Source organism: Taudactylus pleione, unplaced genomic scaffold, assembly GCF_031769625.1.
Source record: "Taudactylus pleione unplaced genomic scaffold, aTauple2 ptg000041l, whole genome shotgun sequence".
NCBI lineage: Eukaryota > Metazoa > Chordata > Amphibia > Anura > Myobatrachidae > Taudactylus > Taudactylus pleione.
In genome coordinates, this window is record NW_028284443.1 from 7902204 (window position 1) to 7919217 (window position 17014).

General features: G+C 41.5%; 1 protein-coding gene across 4 annotated transcripts in view; it reads left to right on the forward strand.

Annotated features, from left to right (window-relative positions):
- MOV10L1 (Mov10 like RNA helicase 1) overlaps positions 1–17014 on the forward strand; it is a 165832-nt gene that overhangs the window by 131842 nt on the left and 16976 nt on the right. For 3 of the 4 annotated variants that reach the window (XM_088457605.1, XM_088457606.1, XM_088457608.1), the window contains 4 exons: positions 4921–5070; positions 6658–6765; positions 7904–8044; positions 8346–8437. In XM_088457605.1, the coding sequence (XP_088313731.1) occupies positions 4921–5070; positions 6658–6765; positions 7904–8044; positions 8346–8437 (491 nt within the window). Of the gene's footprint in view, positions 1–4920; positions 5071–6657; positions 6766–7903; positions 8045–8345; positions 8442–17014 lie in introns of those variants that run through there. The other variant, XM_088457607.1, reaches the window with a different exon arrangement.

Consider the following 17014-nt stretch of genomic DNA (forward strand, 5'->3'; position numbering starts at 1 on the left):
ACTCAGTTTTAATAAATTGTATTAATTTTGTAGAAAAAATTAACAAAATGTTAATTGTGTGTTTATAAATTCTGATCTGTTCTCTTCTTTGGGCAATGTTCTGCAGCTGTAAGGCTACAATATGTAATTGGAACTTGCTTTGTCCAGGTGCATAGTTACTTACTCTTTCTTACTCTATTCCCAACTCTGAATCAATTGCTATCGTTTGGCACTCCGGACAAGATGAGCAAAATAGGGTGCCCTCCTAGTACAATGTAGACCAGACTTTCCTATAGCAATGTATGGCAGCACCGCAAATATAAGTAGAAATGAGGCGGCACTCCCAAATTCAGTGTTCAATATATTTAAATGCGCAAAAGCACAGATATACTCGACATTTCAAGGTCCTAAGAACTTTTCATCAGGACTGTACATAAACAGATTTAAATCATTTTACTATATTGAACACTATTGAATTTAGGAGTGCCGCCTCATTTTTCCTTATATTTGCGTATTTGCGGTGCTGCCATGCATCACTATGGGAAAGCCTTGTCTATATACAGTCAGGTGCATAAATATTGGGACATTGACAGAATTTTCATATTTTGGCCTCTATTCACCACCACAATGGCTTTGAAATGAAACAAACAAGATGTGCTTTAACTGCAGACTTTAAGATTTAATTTGAGGGTAATTACATCCAAATCAGGTGAACGGTGTAGGAATTACAACGGTTTCTATATGTGCCTCCCACTTTTTAAGGGACCAAAAGTAATGGGACTATCAACTCAAAAGCTATTTCATGGACAGGTGTGGGCTATTCCCTCATTATTTCATTATCAATTAAGCAGGTAAAAGGTCTGGAGTTGATTCTAGGTGTGACATTTGCATTTGGAATCAGTTGCTGTCGACTCTCAATATGAGATCCAAAGAGCTGTCACTATCAGTGAAGCAAGCCATCATTAGGCTGAAAAATCAAAACAAACCCATCAGAGAGATAGCAAAAACATTAGATGTGGCCAAATCAACTGTTTGGAACATTCTTAAAAAGAAAGAACGCACTGGAGAGCTCATCAACACCAAAAGACCCGGAAGACCACGGAAAACAACTGTGGTGGATGACAGAAGAATTATTTCCCTGGTGAAGAAAAACCCCTTCACAACAGTTGGCCAAATCAAGAACACTCTCCAGGAGGTATGTGTATATGTGTCAAAGTCAACAATCAAGAGAAGACTTCACAAGAGTGAATATAGAGGGTTCACCACAAGATGTAAACCATTGGTGAGTCACAAAAACAGGAAGACCAGATTAGAGTTTGCCAAACAACATCTAAAAAAGCCATTACAGTTCTGGAACAACATCCTATGGACAGATGAGACAAAGATCAACTTGTACCAGAGTGATGGGAAGAAAAGAGTATGGAGAAGGAAAGGAACTGCTCATGATCCAAAACATACCACCTCATCAGTGAAGCATGGTGGTGGTAGTGTCATGGCGTGGGCATGTATGGCTGCCAATGGAACTGGTTCTCTTGTATTTATTGATGATGTGACTGCTGACAAAAGCAGCAGAATGAATTCTGAAGTGTTTCGGGCAATATTATATGCTCATATTCAGTCAAATGCTTCAGAACTCATTGGACGGCACTTCACAGTGCAGATGGACAATGACCCAAAGCATACTGCAAAAGTTTTTTAAGGCTAAAAAGTGGAATGTTATGCAATGGCCAAGTCAGTCCCCTGACCTGCAACTAACTGAGCATGCATTTCACTTGATGAAGACAAAACTGAAGGGAAAATGCCCCAAGAAGCAGGAACTGAAGACATTTCCAGTAGAGGCCTGGCAGAGCATCACCAGGGATGAAACCCAGCGTCTGGTGATGTCTATGTGTTCCAAACTTCAGGCTGTAATTTCCTGCAAAGGATTTGCAACAAAGTATTAAAAAGTGAAAGTTAAATTTAGGTTTGTTTAATTTGTCCCATTACTTTTGGCCCCTTAAAAAGTGGGAGGCACATATAGAAACCGTTGTAATTCCTACACCATTCACCTGATTACCCTCAAATTAAATCTGAAAGTCTGCAGTTAAAGCACATTTTGTTTGTGTCATTTCAAAGCCATTGTGGTGGTGAATAGAGGCCAAAATATGAAAATTCTGTCAATGTCCCAATATTTATGCACCTGACTGTGTACGTATGTGCGCGTGTGTGTGTATATATGTATATGTGTGTGTGTGTGTGTATGTATATATATATATATATATATATATATATATATATATATATATATAGTCGTAGTCATTGATACTAGTGACGTCATGACGTCACAACTGCCCCAAAATATTCATTTTTTTTGGAATATTTTGGTTTTTATAATTACGGATATGGGATACGTGTATGTATGAGTGTATGTATGTATATATATATATATAATACTGGAACAGGCGTCACTCGCGGCGTCTAAGATAATCAAACTTCACATGCTCGTTTACATAACGAGCATGTGAAGTTTGATTATCTTAGACGCCGCGAGTGACGCCTGTTCCAGTATTTTGTATTTTCCTCTCCAAACTGGGAGAGGTAATAAGGAAGGCACCGGGCGCAGTATTTCATCTTGTACAGAGGAGTGCCGGCAAGACTGCATAATATATATATATATATATATATATATATATCTATATATATCGCAATTCAAATAAAGTTTAACAGCAATGGCCCAAAAGTGTGTTTTTTTTTTTTATTGAAATATCAAGAAACTTGACCTAAAATCAAGTGCATTTTTACCCTCCACCAGTGACTTATCCAGGGGGGTTCAAGCAGGGCATAAGCTTTTGTTCACAGACCTAAGCAACATCGTTCAAACATATCGTGTTGGCTGTGCTGTACAGCTGATGCCCAATATACCTGCAAATATATTTGGCCATCGTGCTGTGTGTACGGGCGGTCAGCCGACTACCATACACTTCCAGTAGAGACTGGAGATATATATCTACTATCACGTACTAGATACAGTGCATCTGGAAAGTATTCACAGCGCTTCACTTTTTCCACATTTTATGTTACAGCCTGATTCCAAAATGGAATAACTTCATTTTTGTCCTCAAAATTCTACACACAATACCCCCTAATGACGACGTGTAAAAAGTTTTTTTTGAGATTTTTGCAAATTTAATTTAAAGAAATCACATGTACATAAGTATTCACAGCCTTTGCCATGAAGCTCAAAATTGAGCTCAGGTGCATCCTGTTTCCACTGATCATCCTTGAGATGTTCCTACAGCTTAATTGGAGGCCACCTGTGGTAAATTCAGTTGATTGGACATGATTTTGAAAGGCAAACACCTGTTATATGAGGTCACTTGACAGTGCATGTCGGAATACAAACCAATCATGAAGTCCAAGGAATTGTCTGTAGACCTCATTGACAGGATTGTCTCGTCACAAATCTGGGGAAGGGTACAGAAAAATATCTGCTGCTTATCATCCGTAAATGGAAGAAGTTCGGAACCACCAGGACTCTTCCTTAAGTTGGCCGGCCGGCTAAACTGAGCGATCGTGGGAGAAGGGCCCTAGTAAGGGTGGTGTCAGAGCTACAGCATTCCTCTGTGGAGAGAGGAGAACCTTCCAGAAGGACAACCATCTCTGCAGCAATCCACCAATCAGGCCTGTATGGTAGAGTGGCCAGACGAAAGCCACTCCTTTTGTAAAAAGCACATGGCAGCCCGCCTGGAGTTTGCCAAAATGCACGTGAAGGACTCTCAGACCATGAGATACAAAATTTTCTGGTCTGATGATACAAAGATTGAACTCTTTGGCGTGAATGTCAGGCGTTATGTTTGGAGGAAACTAGGCACGGCTCATCATCAGGCCAATACCATCCCTACAGTGAAGCATGGTGGTAGCAGCAACATGCTGTGGGGATGTTTTTCAGCGGCAAGAACTGGCAGACTAGGCAGAATAGAGGGAAAGATGTATGCATCAATGTACAGAGACATCCTGGATGAAACCTGCTCCGGAATGCTCTTGACCTCAGACTGGGGCGACGGTTCATTTTTCAGCAGGACAACGACCCTAAGCACACGGCCAAGATATCAAAGGAGTGGCGAAATGCAGGGGGTAGTAGTAAGCAGAAGGCTGTTGTGAGATGCAGGGGGCTGTGGTGACATGGCATAGGTTATGAGATGCAGGTGGCTGTGGTGACATGGCATAGGTTATGAGATGCAGGTGGCTGTGGTGACATGGCATAGGTTATGAGATGCAGGTGGCTGTGGCGAGATGAATTTGCTCCCATGTGATATCTGATCACTGGCTTCCCATATCCTCCTGAATCCACAACAAATGACTCCTACTTAGCTTGAAAGCCCTCAGCAACAACACCCCTCATCTCAAATTTAATGTCAAAATACTCTCCCTCTTAATCTGCACCTTGCCTCATCTCTGGTAGCGAACTGTCACTTCTGTGTACAAGACTTCCCCTCTGCTGATGGCCTCTTATGGAATTCCATACCACGCCCAATTGTCCCTTCTTCAGTCTTGGAATTTTTAAATGCTCCCTGAAAACCTATCTACTTATAAGACCCATTTTTAATGCACCCTCACACCTGTCCCAGTCTTTACTCTGAATGCCACATGATCCTCTTGTTTCAGCTGTGTCTTCTTCCAATTAGAATGTAATCTCTCTCATGAGCAGGGCCCTCCCTATCTTTTGTTTTCCTGTCTGCTTTTATTCTGTCCACATTTTATGTATGTCCTGTTTTCCTTACTGACAAGCGCTGCCGACCACAAATAATACAATAGTAGTAGTAATAGTTTTCATGTTTGTTGTGTTTTGTTTGTAATTTTGAGTACACCCCTTTTGGGGATGTTAGTTGCTAAAATATTTTGTCAAGCTTGATTTGAAACTTTAGAGAGTGCCCTTTTTACTGGCTCTATTTTTGTCCACAGGGAACAGAAATGCGTGAAGGAAGCAACCCATCCTGGTTCAATCCAACTGAAGCTGTACAGGTCATGAGATACTGCTGTATACTTGCTAAACATGTCACTACATCTGTGTCCGCCAAAGACATTGGAGTGATTACACCATATCGAAAACAGGTGCGTGCATTCACTGCTTGTCCTAGAAATGTAAGAATTGTGTGTGTAAATGTACAGCAGTATATTTCAGATAATAAACTGCTGCGAATCTGCTTTAGAGATTGTAAAAACCATATATGTGATGTATGTAATTTGAAGAAATGTTTGGGAATGTGAGGAACATGCTGAATTGAATCGCCCCCTTTAAGGCAAAACCAGGTTGGTTTTGCACTTTAAATCTCGCAACTAAATTGCCGAAATCTCAGCACTTTCCAAAACCCGCAGAATATTACCTTTTGTTTCCAAATCTTCATTAACTTTATAGTTTGTAAGTTTTAAATGTATAATCCTGTACCAAAACAGGTGGAAATGTTAAGTGGAGAGGTAAGCTTGGATCGCTCCCCAGTTCATTTTCCACTTAAGGGCATATTCAATTGGGGACGAGAATAGCAAAAATCCCGCACCTGCAAGGTTTTTCCTGCAGGTGCGGGATTTTTGCTATTCAATCAGGTGCAAGGTTTTTTCAATTTTGAGTGCCGGGAGGTTTTTGTTTGTCGCATCTCCAGAACCAGCCTATTTTTTCCTAAAATCGTTAATTTTATGAAAAATCTGCGGACTTGCTCTGGGACCCCGGTGGCACCAGAGCTGAAAACCCCGCAACCACTTTTCTTTTATTGGTATCGGGAGCGTGCATAACAGCGGTAATCCAAAATTGGGCGCAAGGTTTTTGACCTCGCTAAACCTCGGTTTCAATTGGATATGGCCCTTAGAGTGCAAGCTCTCACAGACTGGAATCAATCAGACTGGAATCAAGGACAGTACTGAGTAGTTATATGAGGAAGGAGGTCTTCCTCGTATAGCTACCCAGTACTGTCCTTGATACCAGTGCTTCTGGTCTCCTAGTCCCTTTCAGCGACTCTGATTATGTGTGCTCTGAATTCCCCTCCCATTGACTTGTGTTTAGTTCCCTGTGAATATACAGTGATCTCCCTGACCTCACCTCCTACTTAGTTTGTTGGCTTATTGCTCCATGTTGTTGCAAAGATTGTCATCTTACAGTTACTGTGCCATTGATATCTCATGTTTTACTGTACAATGCTGCAGAAATGTTGTAGTGCCATAAAAATAAAGCATAATAGTAGAAATGCCAGCAAATGTTTCAGGTTTAACCTGTGTGCTCCTGCCCCACCTGTAACAACAATTAACCAAGTCTGTACAATAATGTTCTTTCTAAAAGAAGCTTTTATGCACTGGGGTCAAACCATAACCTCACTTTGTATTACATGATGTACTATAAGTGTATCACAAGCCATTACATTTCCAGTCATTTTTATTGACATAATGCATTTTAATGGCAACATATGCCCCATTCTTAAACAGTAATTACTTTTTCACTTTCTTTTCTGGCTATTATTGTTTGTTATTCAGTACAGTAACTTATCTACTTTCCATTTCATTCCATTTTGGGGGTATTTAGAATATAAAATGTGTTATAATGCTGTAACAGCTATTTATTTATTGCCAGTTATTTATATAGGGCACATATTGTCCGCAGCGCTTTACAGAGAATATTTGGCCATTCACATCAGCTACAATATTTATTTTTAGGGGGAGAAAATAAGAACACTGCTGCGGACTGTTAATTTAATGGAAATCAAAGTGGGATCAGTAGAGGAATTTCAGGGACAAGAATTCTTGGTAATCATTATTTCAATGGTACGTAGTAAATGTTCAACTTACTGTTTAATTTTTCTCGTGCTAACTAGTTGAAGAGATATATGTTTTGCGGGTATTTCTGAAGTTTCAGCTCTTTGTTTAGAGAGATTTATCTTTCCATATGATATCTTAATGCAAACAACAGAGTTGGCTAAATTTTGCCATTATCAATTTGTGTATCCCTATAGGGGGCGATTCATTCCAGGGCTCAATAGCGCCGAGAATGAGTTCTCTGAGCTATTAAATTGTCCCCATCGCAGCCTGCACTTAAGTTGGGAGATGCAAGTTACGGTGCCTAAAACCGAGTGTTAAGTAGTAGTAACCTGGATTTTCCGACTTAAGTGCCGGCCACGATGCTGTTAGCGCACGTGCAGATACCCGTAAACCAGCATCATGGCACTAGTTTAGTCAGATTTCTGCTTGCACCTCAAGAGGGTGCGAGCAGAAATCTTCTAGTCGGGGTTAACAGTACGGACAATTGAATAGCTCTGGGAACTCATTCCGGTGCTATTCAACATTGCACTGAATTGGATCGCCCCCTAAGGGTGTTAAAGTATTTATGTATAGCAACACTGCTTGCTGTTGCGGTATTATGGATATTCGCTTAGTAGCATTTGTCCTGTGTACAGATTTTAGTGTCCTATTACTAAATGTATGGTTTTTCTCTGATCTACCTACAGCTCTCAATAGGCTTTTTAGTAATTCATAGGTTAGTTATGAGGGTGGCACTAATTATGTATTAACAATTATTTATGTAGCACACACATATTACGCAGCGTTTTACAGATAATATTTCTGTCTTTAACATCAGTCCCTGCCCCAGTAGAGCTTACAATCTATGTTCCCTATCACATGGACATACACACTAGGGTTAAGATTTTGTCAGCTGCCAATTAACCTACCAGTAAGTTTTGAGTGTGGGATGAAACTGGAGCACCTGAAGGAAACCCACGCAAGCATGAAAAGAACATACAAACTCTACAGAGATTGTCCATGACCGTGGGTTGAAGTCACAATCTCAGTGCTGTGATCAGTAATGCTAACCACTACACCAACTGTGCTGCTCACTTGATGCAGCTATTTGCATCTCAGCATAAATCCCATTTTCAGATTAGAATTCTGAATGTTTATTGTACAGGTACGATCCTGTGAAGAATCTCTTAATGGTGAGACAAGAAATTTGCTAGGATTCCTTTCCAATCCAAAACGATTCAATGTTGCAACAACTCGGCCAAAAGCCTTGCTAATTGTGCTTGGAAATCCACATATCCTTGTGAAGGTATGTACACTAAATCAACTAGTTGTAGTCACTGCAGGTATATTGTATAAAGCAGTCTGTTGAGTAACCTTTTAAATCAGAGCGAGTGACTCGATTCTTATATTGTCTAGCAACTTGGGTAAAGAAGCAAATGATATATAAAATTATAAAACACTTTTTCAGCAGTATACTGCCAGTATTAAACTGCATCGGAGGCAGTACTATTTTTTCATTATTTGAATTATCCTTTTCATGCTTTTTATCCCCTCCCATATATTCATATATTTTTACAGACTCTTTTTTTTGTTTGTTTTTCTACAAGGATCCTTGTGCATGTGCGTTGCTTGAATACAGCATTATAAATGGAGCATACACTGGATGTAATCTACCTCCTGGTCTTGAATCTCTTGAGCAGTGAGTCATTTTAAGATTACCAGTTTCTGTAGCTTTATGGTAGGATGTGATAAATTTTATTTGACTTTAAGGGCCAGATTAAATTACCCGCAGTGCTTACTGCAGACTTGCAGCTCCAGTGTAAAGTGCCCGGGGCTATTCAATTGCAGCCGGTAGTAAGCCCGCAGGCTGCACCTACCGGTGATTTCTGTTCTCTCCTTCCTGAGGTATAAACAGAAATCTGCGAAAGTAGGGCTTTCTGGGCTTTCTGCTTTAACCACGGCCGCCACAAGCTCCTTAACCCATAGCTCCTGGCACTTATCCCGGAATCTATGGGTTAACACACGTTAGCCACAGGCTTACTATGCAAGCAAATGCATTTGCAATCGAATCGCTCTGGACATTAAAGCCTGGAGCTGTGTGCCTCAGTGATAGACTGAATGTCTCTTTCAGAAAGAAATTATTTTCTTGATGCTGAAGAATTTCCCTTTATGGTATGTTCCACCTTCTAAATATGTGACCAAAAGTATGTGAACATCTAATTCATGTGTTGTCCATTTCATAAAAGTAGGTGCATTACAGTAATCTCCATAGTCCTACATTAGCAGTAGAAGGGGTTGTATTGCAGAGCTCAGTGACTTTCAGCGTGGTACTGCCACCTTTCCAACAAGTATGTTTGTTAAATTTGTGCCCTGCTGGAGCTGCGCTGTTAGCTGTAAGAGCTGTTGTTGTGATGTAAAACATCTAGGAGAAATAACAGCTCTCAAAGCAGTAGTCCACAAAAGCTCATAGAACAGGATCTCTGTTGGAACACTCACAATGAGTTTCTAGTTGCCTCTGGACTCATAGTCAGCACAAGAAATGTTCACCATTGGCTTCAGGAATTGAGTTTCCATAGCCATGAAGTCACACCCAAGCCTTAGATAACTATGCGCTATGCCAAACATTAGCTGGTGTAAGGCACACACCATTGGACAATGAAGAAGAGTAAATGCCCTCTGGAAAGTACAAATTACGCCACACCATCAGACAGTCTGACTGATGAGTCTGTATTCGACACGTTAGGGGAACACTTCCTGTCTAGATGCGTACTGCCCAATGTAAATGATGGGTTGGGCCTGGGCCTCCTAGCGCCAATGAAGGAATCTTAATGCTACAGAATCCAATGACATTCTAGAGCTTTGTGGCAGCAGTTTGGAGGGAAGGACTTTTCCTGTTTCAGCATGATATTACCACCATGCACAAAGTGAAGTTCATTAAAAAGAAAAAGAAACAAATTGTTGATAGAGTTTAGCATGTGAACTTGACTGGCCTCTACAGATCCCTGGCCGTACTCTCCATAATGCCTTTAGGATAAATTGAAACATCAACTGTTTTGCCAGACTTTATCACCCAACCTCAGTGATGTTTTTGTTGTGGCTGAATGATTCTGAATCCCTGTAGCATTGTTCCACACTGTGGTCTTAGCATACCAAGAATGGCTTTTGGCGCGCCTAAGTCCTTGCGACTGAGCTGCAGCAAGCATCCTTTTATCTAGAGTTCCATCTTATTTGCACCGCTAAAAGCTGCACGAAGTGAAAACTAGTATACACTGACCACTGTGGTTTGCGGTACTTCTAAGTTGCAAATCTTTGGAAAAAAGGTTCCAATATGAGCGTCCATGGCTAGTCCTCCCTCCACCTTATTTTGTTTTGAGTTGAATCTGCGATTTTGTACATGGGCTGTACTAATTCTTTTGTGACAAAAAACCCAACCTAGCATCTCTGGTAAACTGTGGGGCATATTCAGTTAGGTGTGCGAAGAGCAAAAACTCTGAACCTGCAGGGTTTTTCCTACAGGTGCAGGAATTTTTTTCTCGCAGCCCCAGAGCACAACCAATTTTTTCTCGCACCCCCATAATGACTGACTAAGCAATTGGAAGGTTTCAATTACCTTAATTAGTCAGTAATTACTCGCCTTCCGAAGCGGTATCTTCTTCCTCCAGCATCTAGATCCGGTCTTCTGCAGCAGCAGTGTGTGCAAGTATGTTATGTGAGTGTGTATAGTGTGTGTGAGTTTGTGTGACCCCCCCCCCCTCTTCATGTGTGTGAGCCCCCCCTTCTCCCTGAGGCAGCAGCAGGGAGAACTACATCTCTCAGCAGCCACCTTGCCTCAAAGCATCCCCCTCCCTAGTGCAAAGATGGAGGGAAGATGACAGGGAGCCGCGGAGAGCACTGGACCAGTAAGTATCGGGTATCGGGGGCGCGCATAACCATAGTAAACCAAAATTGGGCTTCAGGTCCGCAAGGTTTTTTGTGGTTAAAACGTCGTGGACAATTGATTATGCCCCTGTGAGTGGCATTGTATGCGGCTACAATGCGACTAAGACAGAGTATTTAGTGAAATGTTGGCTATACTACTTATTCGGGCCAGGAGTCTCATGCCATATGGCATAAAGACTCTTGGTGTATGAGGACACATCTCTAAATCTTACCAGAAGAGTGCGAATTTTTGTAGCAGCAAATATAGGGGGAACGACTCTATAAACAATACCCGTGGGTTTGGAGTAAGATATTTAACAAGCAGATATAAGTGTAATGTTTGATTGTTTACATACTTTTGGTCATGTAGTGTATGATGGGCCAGTTGTATCCAAGATGGTTAGAGGCATAACTTGTATTAAACACTGCAGCCAAAAATGTTTTTGGCTTAGGTAACTGCTCTTTCTGTTGGGTGTGCACCAAATGGTATCATAATGATTTCCCTGCTATATTAGTGCACATGAGATATTTGCTTATCCGTGCTAAAAATAAAGGTTAGATTGTATAAATTTAAATTTTTTTCTGATAAATTCTACTATGAAAATTAGTTAAGTTTTATGTGATGTCGTCCAAATCCATCCAGTGAAAGGCCCAGCACAGGTTCCCTGGGTCAAAGTTCTGCCCGGTGCACTCCACCGTGAGGTCCGACCAGGACCCCAACCCCTCAGTGAAGTTTTCATCCATATCCATCCAGTGGAAGGCCCAGCACAGGTTCCATGGGTCAAAGTTGTGCCCAGTGTCCCCGTGTCAATGTTCTGCTCAGCGTACACCAATGGGAGGTCCAAGCGGGACCTCAACCCCCTAGTATGTCTTCTGGGATCTAGTGTTACCACTCGCTGAAGTTTTCATCCAAATCCATCTAGTGGAAGGCTCAACACAGGCTCCCTGGGTTAAAGTCTTACCTGGCGCACTTTGCTGTGAGGTCTGACCGGGACCCCAACTACTCCATTAGGCATCCCAGACCAATTTCCACCCCTCTGTGAAGTTTTCGTCCAAATCCATCCAGTGGAAGGCTTAGAACAGACTCTCCAGGTCAAATTTCTGCACAGCGTACACCAACAGGAGGTCCATCTGGGACCCTAAACCCCTAAAACCTGGCCATAATTCAAGTGGACCACCTCGCTTTGGTTTCATCCCAATCGGTGCAAGGGTGTCAGAATTCATAAGCAGACAGACAAACGGACCAATGAATTTTATATATTAGATTGGAAGAATATCTATAATCTGTACCTATTGAATTTTTTGCATAAGTCACTGCCTCAAATTTGTCTCTCCTATTTTTCTCATTTGTCTTTCTTTCTCCTTCGCCCTCTCTCACTCTTCCTCTCTGGCTCTCACATTCACTCTTAAGATTTAGGTTATAGTGACAATTACACTGCATAGTGACAATTATACTGCTGTTACATATGCTCAGGTTTATGCCATCTGGGTGCTTGTTTTATACGAGTTTTTTAGAAGTGCATCTGTGTAGTAATTTGCATAAAACCAACTCCCATTTAAATTTTTGTAATACGAGTTGGTTTTCTATAATTATTTTAGTACACAACAGCAGGGGCGTATTAAGAGAGGAGGGGGCCCATGTGCAATCCCCGTCCGGGGTCCCTCCTCTCTCCCCGGCGGCCAGCAGCAGACTGACGCACACAAAAAAGCAAATGGCGCATATGTTATATCTGATCATAAAATGATTATCACCCAAAGATGAATGAAAAATAAAAAGTGTATATACTATAAAAGAAGAACCGTGTGAGTACCTTTTTAAATATCAATGCAAATTTAATAAGCACATAAAAAAATCTATATATCAGTAAACCTCTATCTAATAAAAAGCATCATTAAACACACGTGGGGTATAACTTGTTCACCAAAGGCAATAAGTCTCGCAAAATTGGTTTTGGTCATTATATATGACGTTCGTATTTTTAGTTCCACATAGTACCCATATTTACTGGCAGCACTCGGTTGATGAGGGAGGAGTAGCAGTGTCCAACATGGTTAGTAATAATCTGTAGCCTGTGCAGACCCTTGTCTTTTCACTCAGAACTTCCGCAAGTAGATTATTCCAAAGCGGCTGCAGTGTAAATCATCCGGTTATTTGGTGTGGCAAAAAGGAAATCCAGATTTCCTGTGCTGGGCCTTTCACGGAGGTGATTCAGAGAAGTATCCAATATAGGAGTCATCTGGTGATAGGCCTGGTGATAAGAAGCGTCTCATATTTTTGTATACATTGACAGCAGACTGGCGGCTGACCGGCGACCACAACAGCAGTAGATTTTGGGCACTAGTCTGGCGGCTGCCATTTTTTGGCGTTTTGTGCAGGGCTAAGACACCTGACACGGGACCTCAGAGAGGTAAGTATTAGGAAATATGGGTCTAGGGTGTGCGTCGTAGGCCCCCAGGGGCCCGCGTGCACCGCACACCCTGCACTCATAGATATGCCCCTGCATAACGGGGAAAACATGGTCACAACCAATATTTTCTATGTATAACTAGAATGTACCATTTGTTAACCATCTTTTGACACATATTCGTACTCATGCAGCTGAAATAAGCTTCTAATGCTTGGTGATGTATCACAGCCCGTTGTCTCAAGTTATTATTTCAGCAACACCTATTAGTTGTGAAATTTGTGTATATAGTCAATAGCCCTGGATTATATATTGCTACTATTCACTTGAGGATAAAGATTTGTGTGATTTGTCAACAAAGTTAAAATGGTTCTGCAAGATATAGTCATTGGTATGATCCTAGACAGTGATCACATTTACAGACTATAGCGCATCCTTTATGCACTCTAGGCACGATGGGGGACTCAGTTTACTGAAGTGAGCAGGTTCCACAGGACGCGACGAGCTGCAGTCAATACATTTTTGGCTTGCTCTCTCTCACTGCCACTGTCAGTGTTGTGGGTCTTAAACTATACCTTCCCCTGCTGGACATTGATTGGTGGACAATGTCACAAGCCATCTCCACTGAGCCAATCGCAGCTCAGTAGACTCCAAGGTCACTTTTTCAAAGCTTCGTTTTACTGCAGCTTGTGGATCAAAGAGCAGTGTACGGCATGGGTCACCAGAGTCACATCAGATCACCCTGGTGCCGTGCTCGGCAGTGGCAGATCCGATTGATTGCGCACCCCTATCCCCCACACTGTGATTCTATCTGGCCTACAGCAGAGCAGCAGTTAGTTTCCTGTCCTCTTTACACTACTTGTAAATGTGCACTGCCAGATGTGATGCGTGATTTATGTACTACAGCAAAACTATTACTATATACTGCTCTGTGGTGTTTTTATAAAACTGGCTGCCTATGCCACAGTTCGAAATCTGCATTTCAGTTGATCTACAGTTACTGTTTTTTTTGCTTTGCATTTCAAATTAATGCACAAATGTCATTATATTGGAGTATGCACTTCCACCCACTGTTGAAATTTACTGACTGTACCTTTCCCCTGAAGTACCATGTTATCACCTCATACAGTAACTACTGCTTGTAAAACGTTAGCGGGTTGAGCTGGCTTGTTAATTGAGACTACTGCCCCAACAATCGCTCATCTTTCAGTCACTGAGATCTCCTATTGCAACTATGATAGCCAGGGCCAAACTGCCCATCTGGCACTTCTGGCAAATGCCAGAAGGGCCAATAGCCAGATTGGCCAGTTCGGCGTCAAACTCCAGCCGAGCAGCTCCACCTTCCGGCGCTCTGCACGGCCGGGGATACTGAAAGACGAGGCGTGCCACGAGACCAAGCCCCTGTGAGACGAGGTCACGCCCCTTATGTGATGTGGTCACACCCCCTTTGTGCGCGCGCACAGGCGGACTGCCAAGGCTGCTCAGCAGCCCCAGTCCATCTCTGACGATAGCCATAATTATAGGCAACCAGGTTAGTCTAGCATTTTTCCATATGTTGTAATGGTATTTGCTCAGTGATTGAGCCACACCTACATGGTAGCTCTTTCAGAATATTTGGTGTCCCTCATTTACCCAAGTGGTTCAGTTTTGTCTACTACCTCTGTGTATACTATATTTATGCGTTCTTTAGAGGGTTGGGTTCGGGATCCAGGCGGTCGGGATGTTACCCTGAGAATACCGACAGCGGCATCCCTACAATCAGAATCCAGAAAGGATTAGGTAAGTATCGGAAGTCTAACCCCTAACCTTCCCCCCTAAACTGCCTTTCCCGTAGCCTAACCATAACCCTCTCCTCCTGCAGCCTAACCATAACCCTCCCTCTAGTGCCTAAACCTAGCCCTCCCCCTATCCCTAATACTTACAGTCGGGATTCTGAAGCCGGGATTCAGACTGCTCAGGATTCCGGTGCTGGTATTCTGACTGCCGGGATGCAGACTACAACTCGTTCTTTAGTATTTAATTCTTCCCCGAACCAAATAAAATTTTCTCTACCTCATTTTGCAATTACACCTCGTCTCCCCACAGCATTATTTCCTTACTCTGTCTTCACACCGCACACCCGCACCCATATTTTTAATACCTCTCCGGAGTCCCGCGCCAGCAGTATCAATGCTGTACAAATTGCCTGGAAAATGGCCGCCGTCCCGGTGACCTGTGCATGCGCAGTAGACTCTAAGCACAGACTAGTGCCCAAAGTCATATCACACGGGAGAAGGAAAAAGGGCTCTTTGTGGGGCACTCATATGTAATTTTATGAAAATTAAAATTAAACTTTTAATCTGATTTATTTAAAATAAGTTTCCAAGGTATACATACAGAACAATACAAGAACAACAATTACTATAACTATGTTGCAAAAATGATTATACTGTGGTCCTGGAATCTATGAATAATCAGAGTCTTAAGCAGTAGAATAAGGGTATTACATCTGATCCATAACCTGAATCAGGTACACAAATTATTTTCTTATAAATTTTGCATAATATTTCTGCCAGGAAAATACACATGCAACATACAAAAAATTGGGCAAACAGCGAAGATATTGATAGATAGAATCATAGAACTACTTGTTCTTTAGCATATCACACTCTGATATACACAACTGTCAAATGGAGGGCTATAGAAACAACCCATTCACATAGAAAATATGTCTGATATATCAATCACATCTCTGCTCTCTTTAAGAAGCGTATAGTTTATACAATACTTCTAATGCATTTAATTCTGATATTATCTGCCTACTACCTAAGGACACAGTATCTATAGATGGGGTTATACCCACAATGTTTCTATATTATTAGTATCTGGGTTCATATCCATACATAGTTTTAGACCCAGAGCTAATTTGTGATACTATATATCACCTCCAATCACAGTTGTTCAGTTATTCACAGTATCTACATACAAATTGATGCTCCTGCTTATACACCCATCATTTGGCTATTTAAATAGTGATTATGCCGGGGTGTGCGTGCGCAGCAATATTAAATTCATGCAGTATATGAGCATTACATTTATTAGAAATGGCTTAAATAGCGGTCTTACCTTTTGTGCATATTTCCGGGTAAGAATTCCGATCACGTGATCGGAAATCTTACCCGGAAATATGCACAAAAGGTAAGAGTTGAGGCTTTGGACCTCAAGCGATGGTAAACAAGCCTGCAATAGGCGAAACGCGTGTCCTACAACGAATATGGTCTAGCTGGTGCACACGCTGACCAGTCTCTACCACTCCAATAGACAACAAGGGTACCTGTATCACCCCATCCAGACCGCTGTGTCTGTTTACTATACGTATTATTGTTAAGCTATTTAAGCCATTTCTAATAAATGTAATGCTCATATACTGCATGAATGTAATATTGCTGCGCACGCACACCCCGGCATAATCACTATTTAAATAGCCAAATGATGGGTGTATAAGCAGGAGCATCAATTTGTATGTAGATACTGTGAATAACTGAACAACTGTGATTGGAGGTGATATATAGTATCACAAATTAGCTCTGGGTCTAAAACTATGTATGGATATGAACCCAGATACTAATAATATAGAAACATTGTGGGTATAACCCCATCTATAGATACTGTGTCCTTAGGTAGTAGGCAGATAATATCAGAATTAACTGCATTAGAAGTATTGTATAAACTATACGCTTCTTAAAGAGAGCAGAGATGTGATTGATATATCAGACATATTTTCTATGTGAATGGGTTGTTTCTATAGCCCTCCATTTGACAGTTGTGTATATCAGAGTGTGATATGCTAAAGAACAAGTAGTTCTATGATTCTATCTATCAATATCTTCGCTGTTTGCCCAATTTTTTGTATGTTGCATGTGTATTTTCCCTGGCAGAAATATTATGCAAAATTTATAAGAAAATAATTTGTG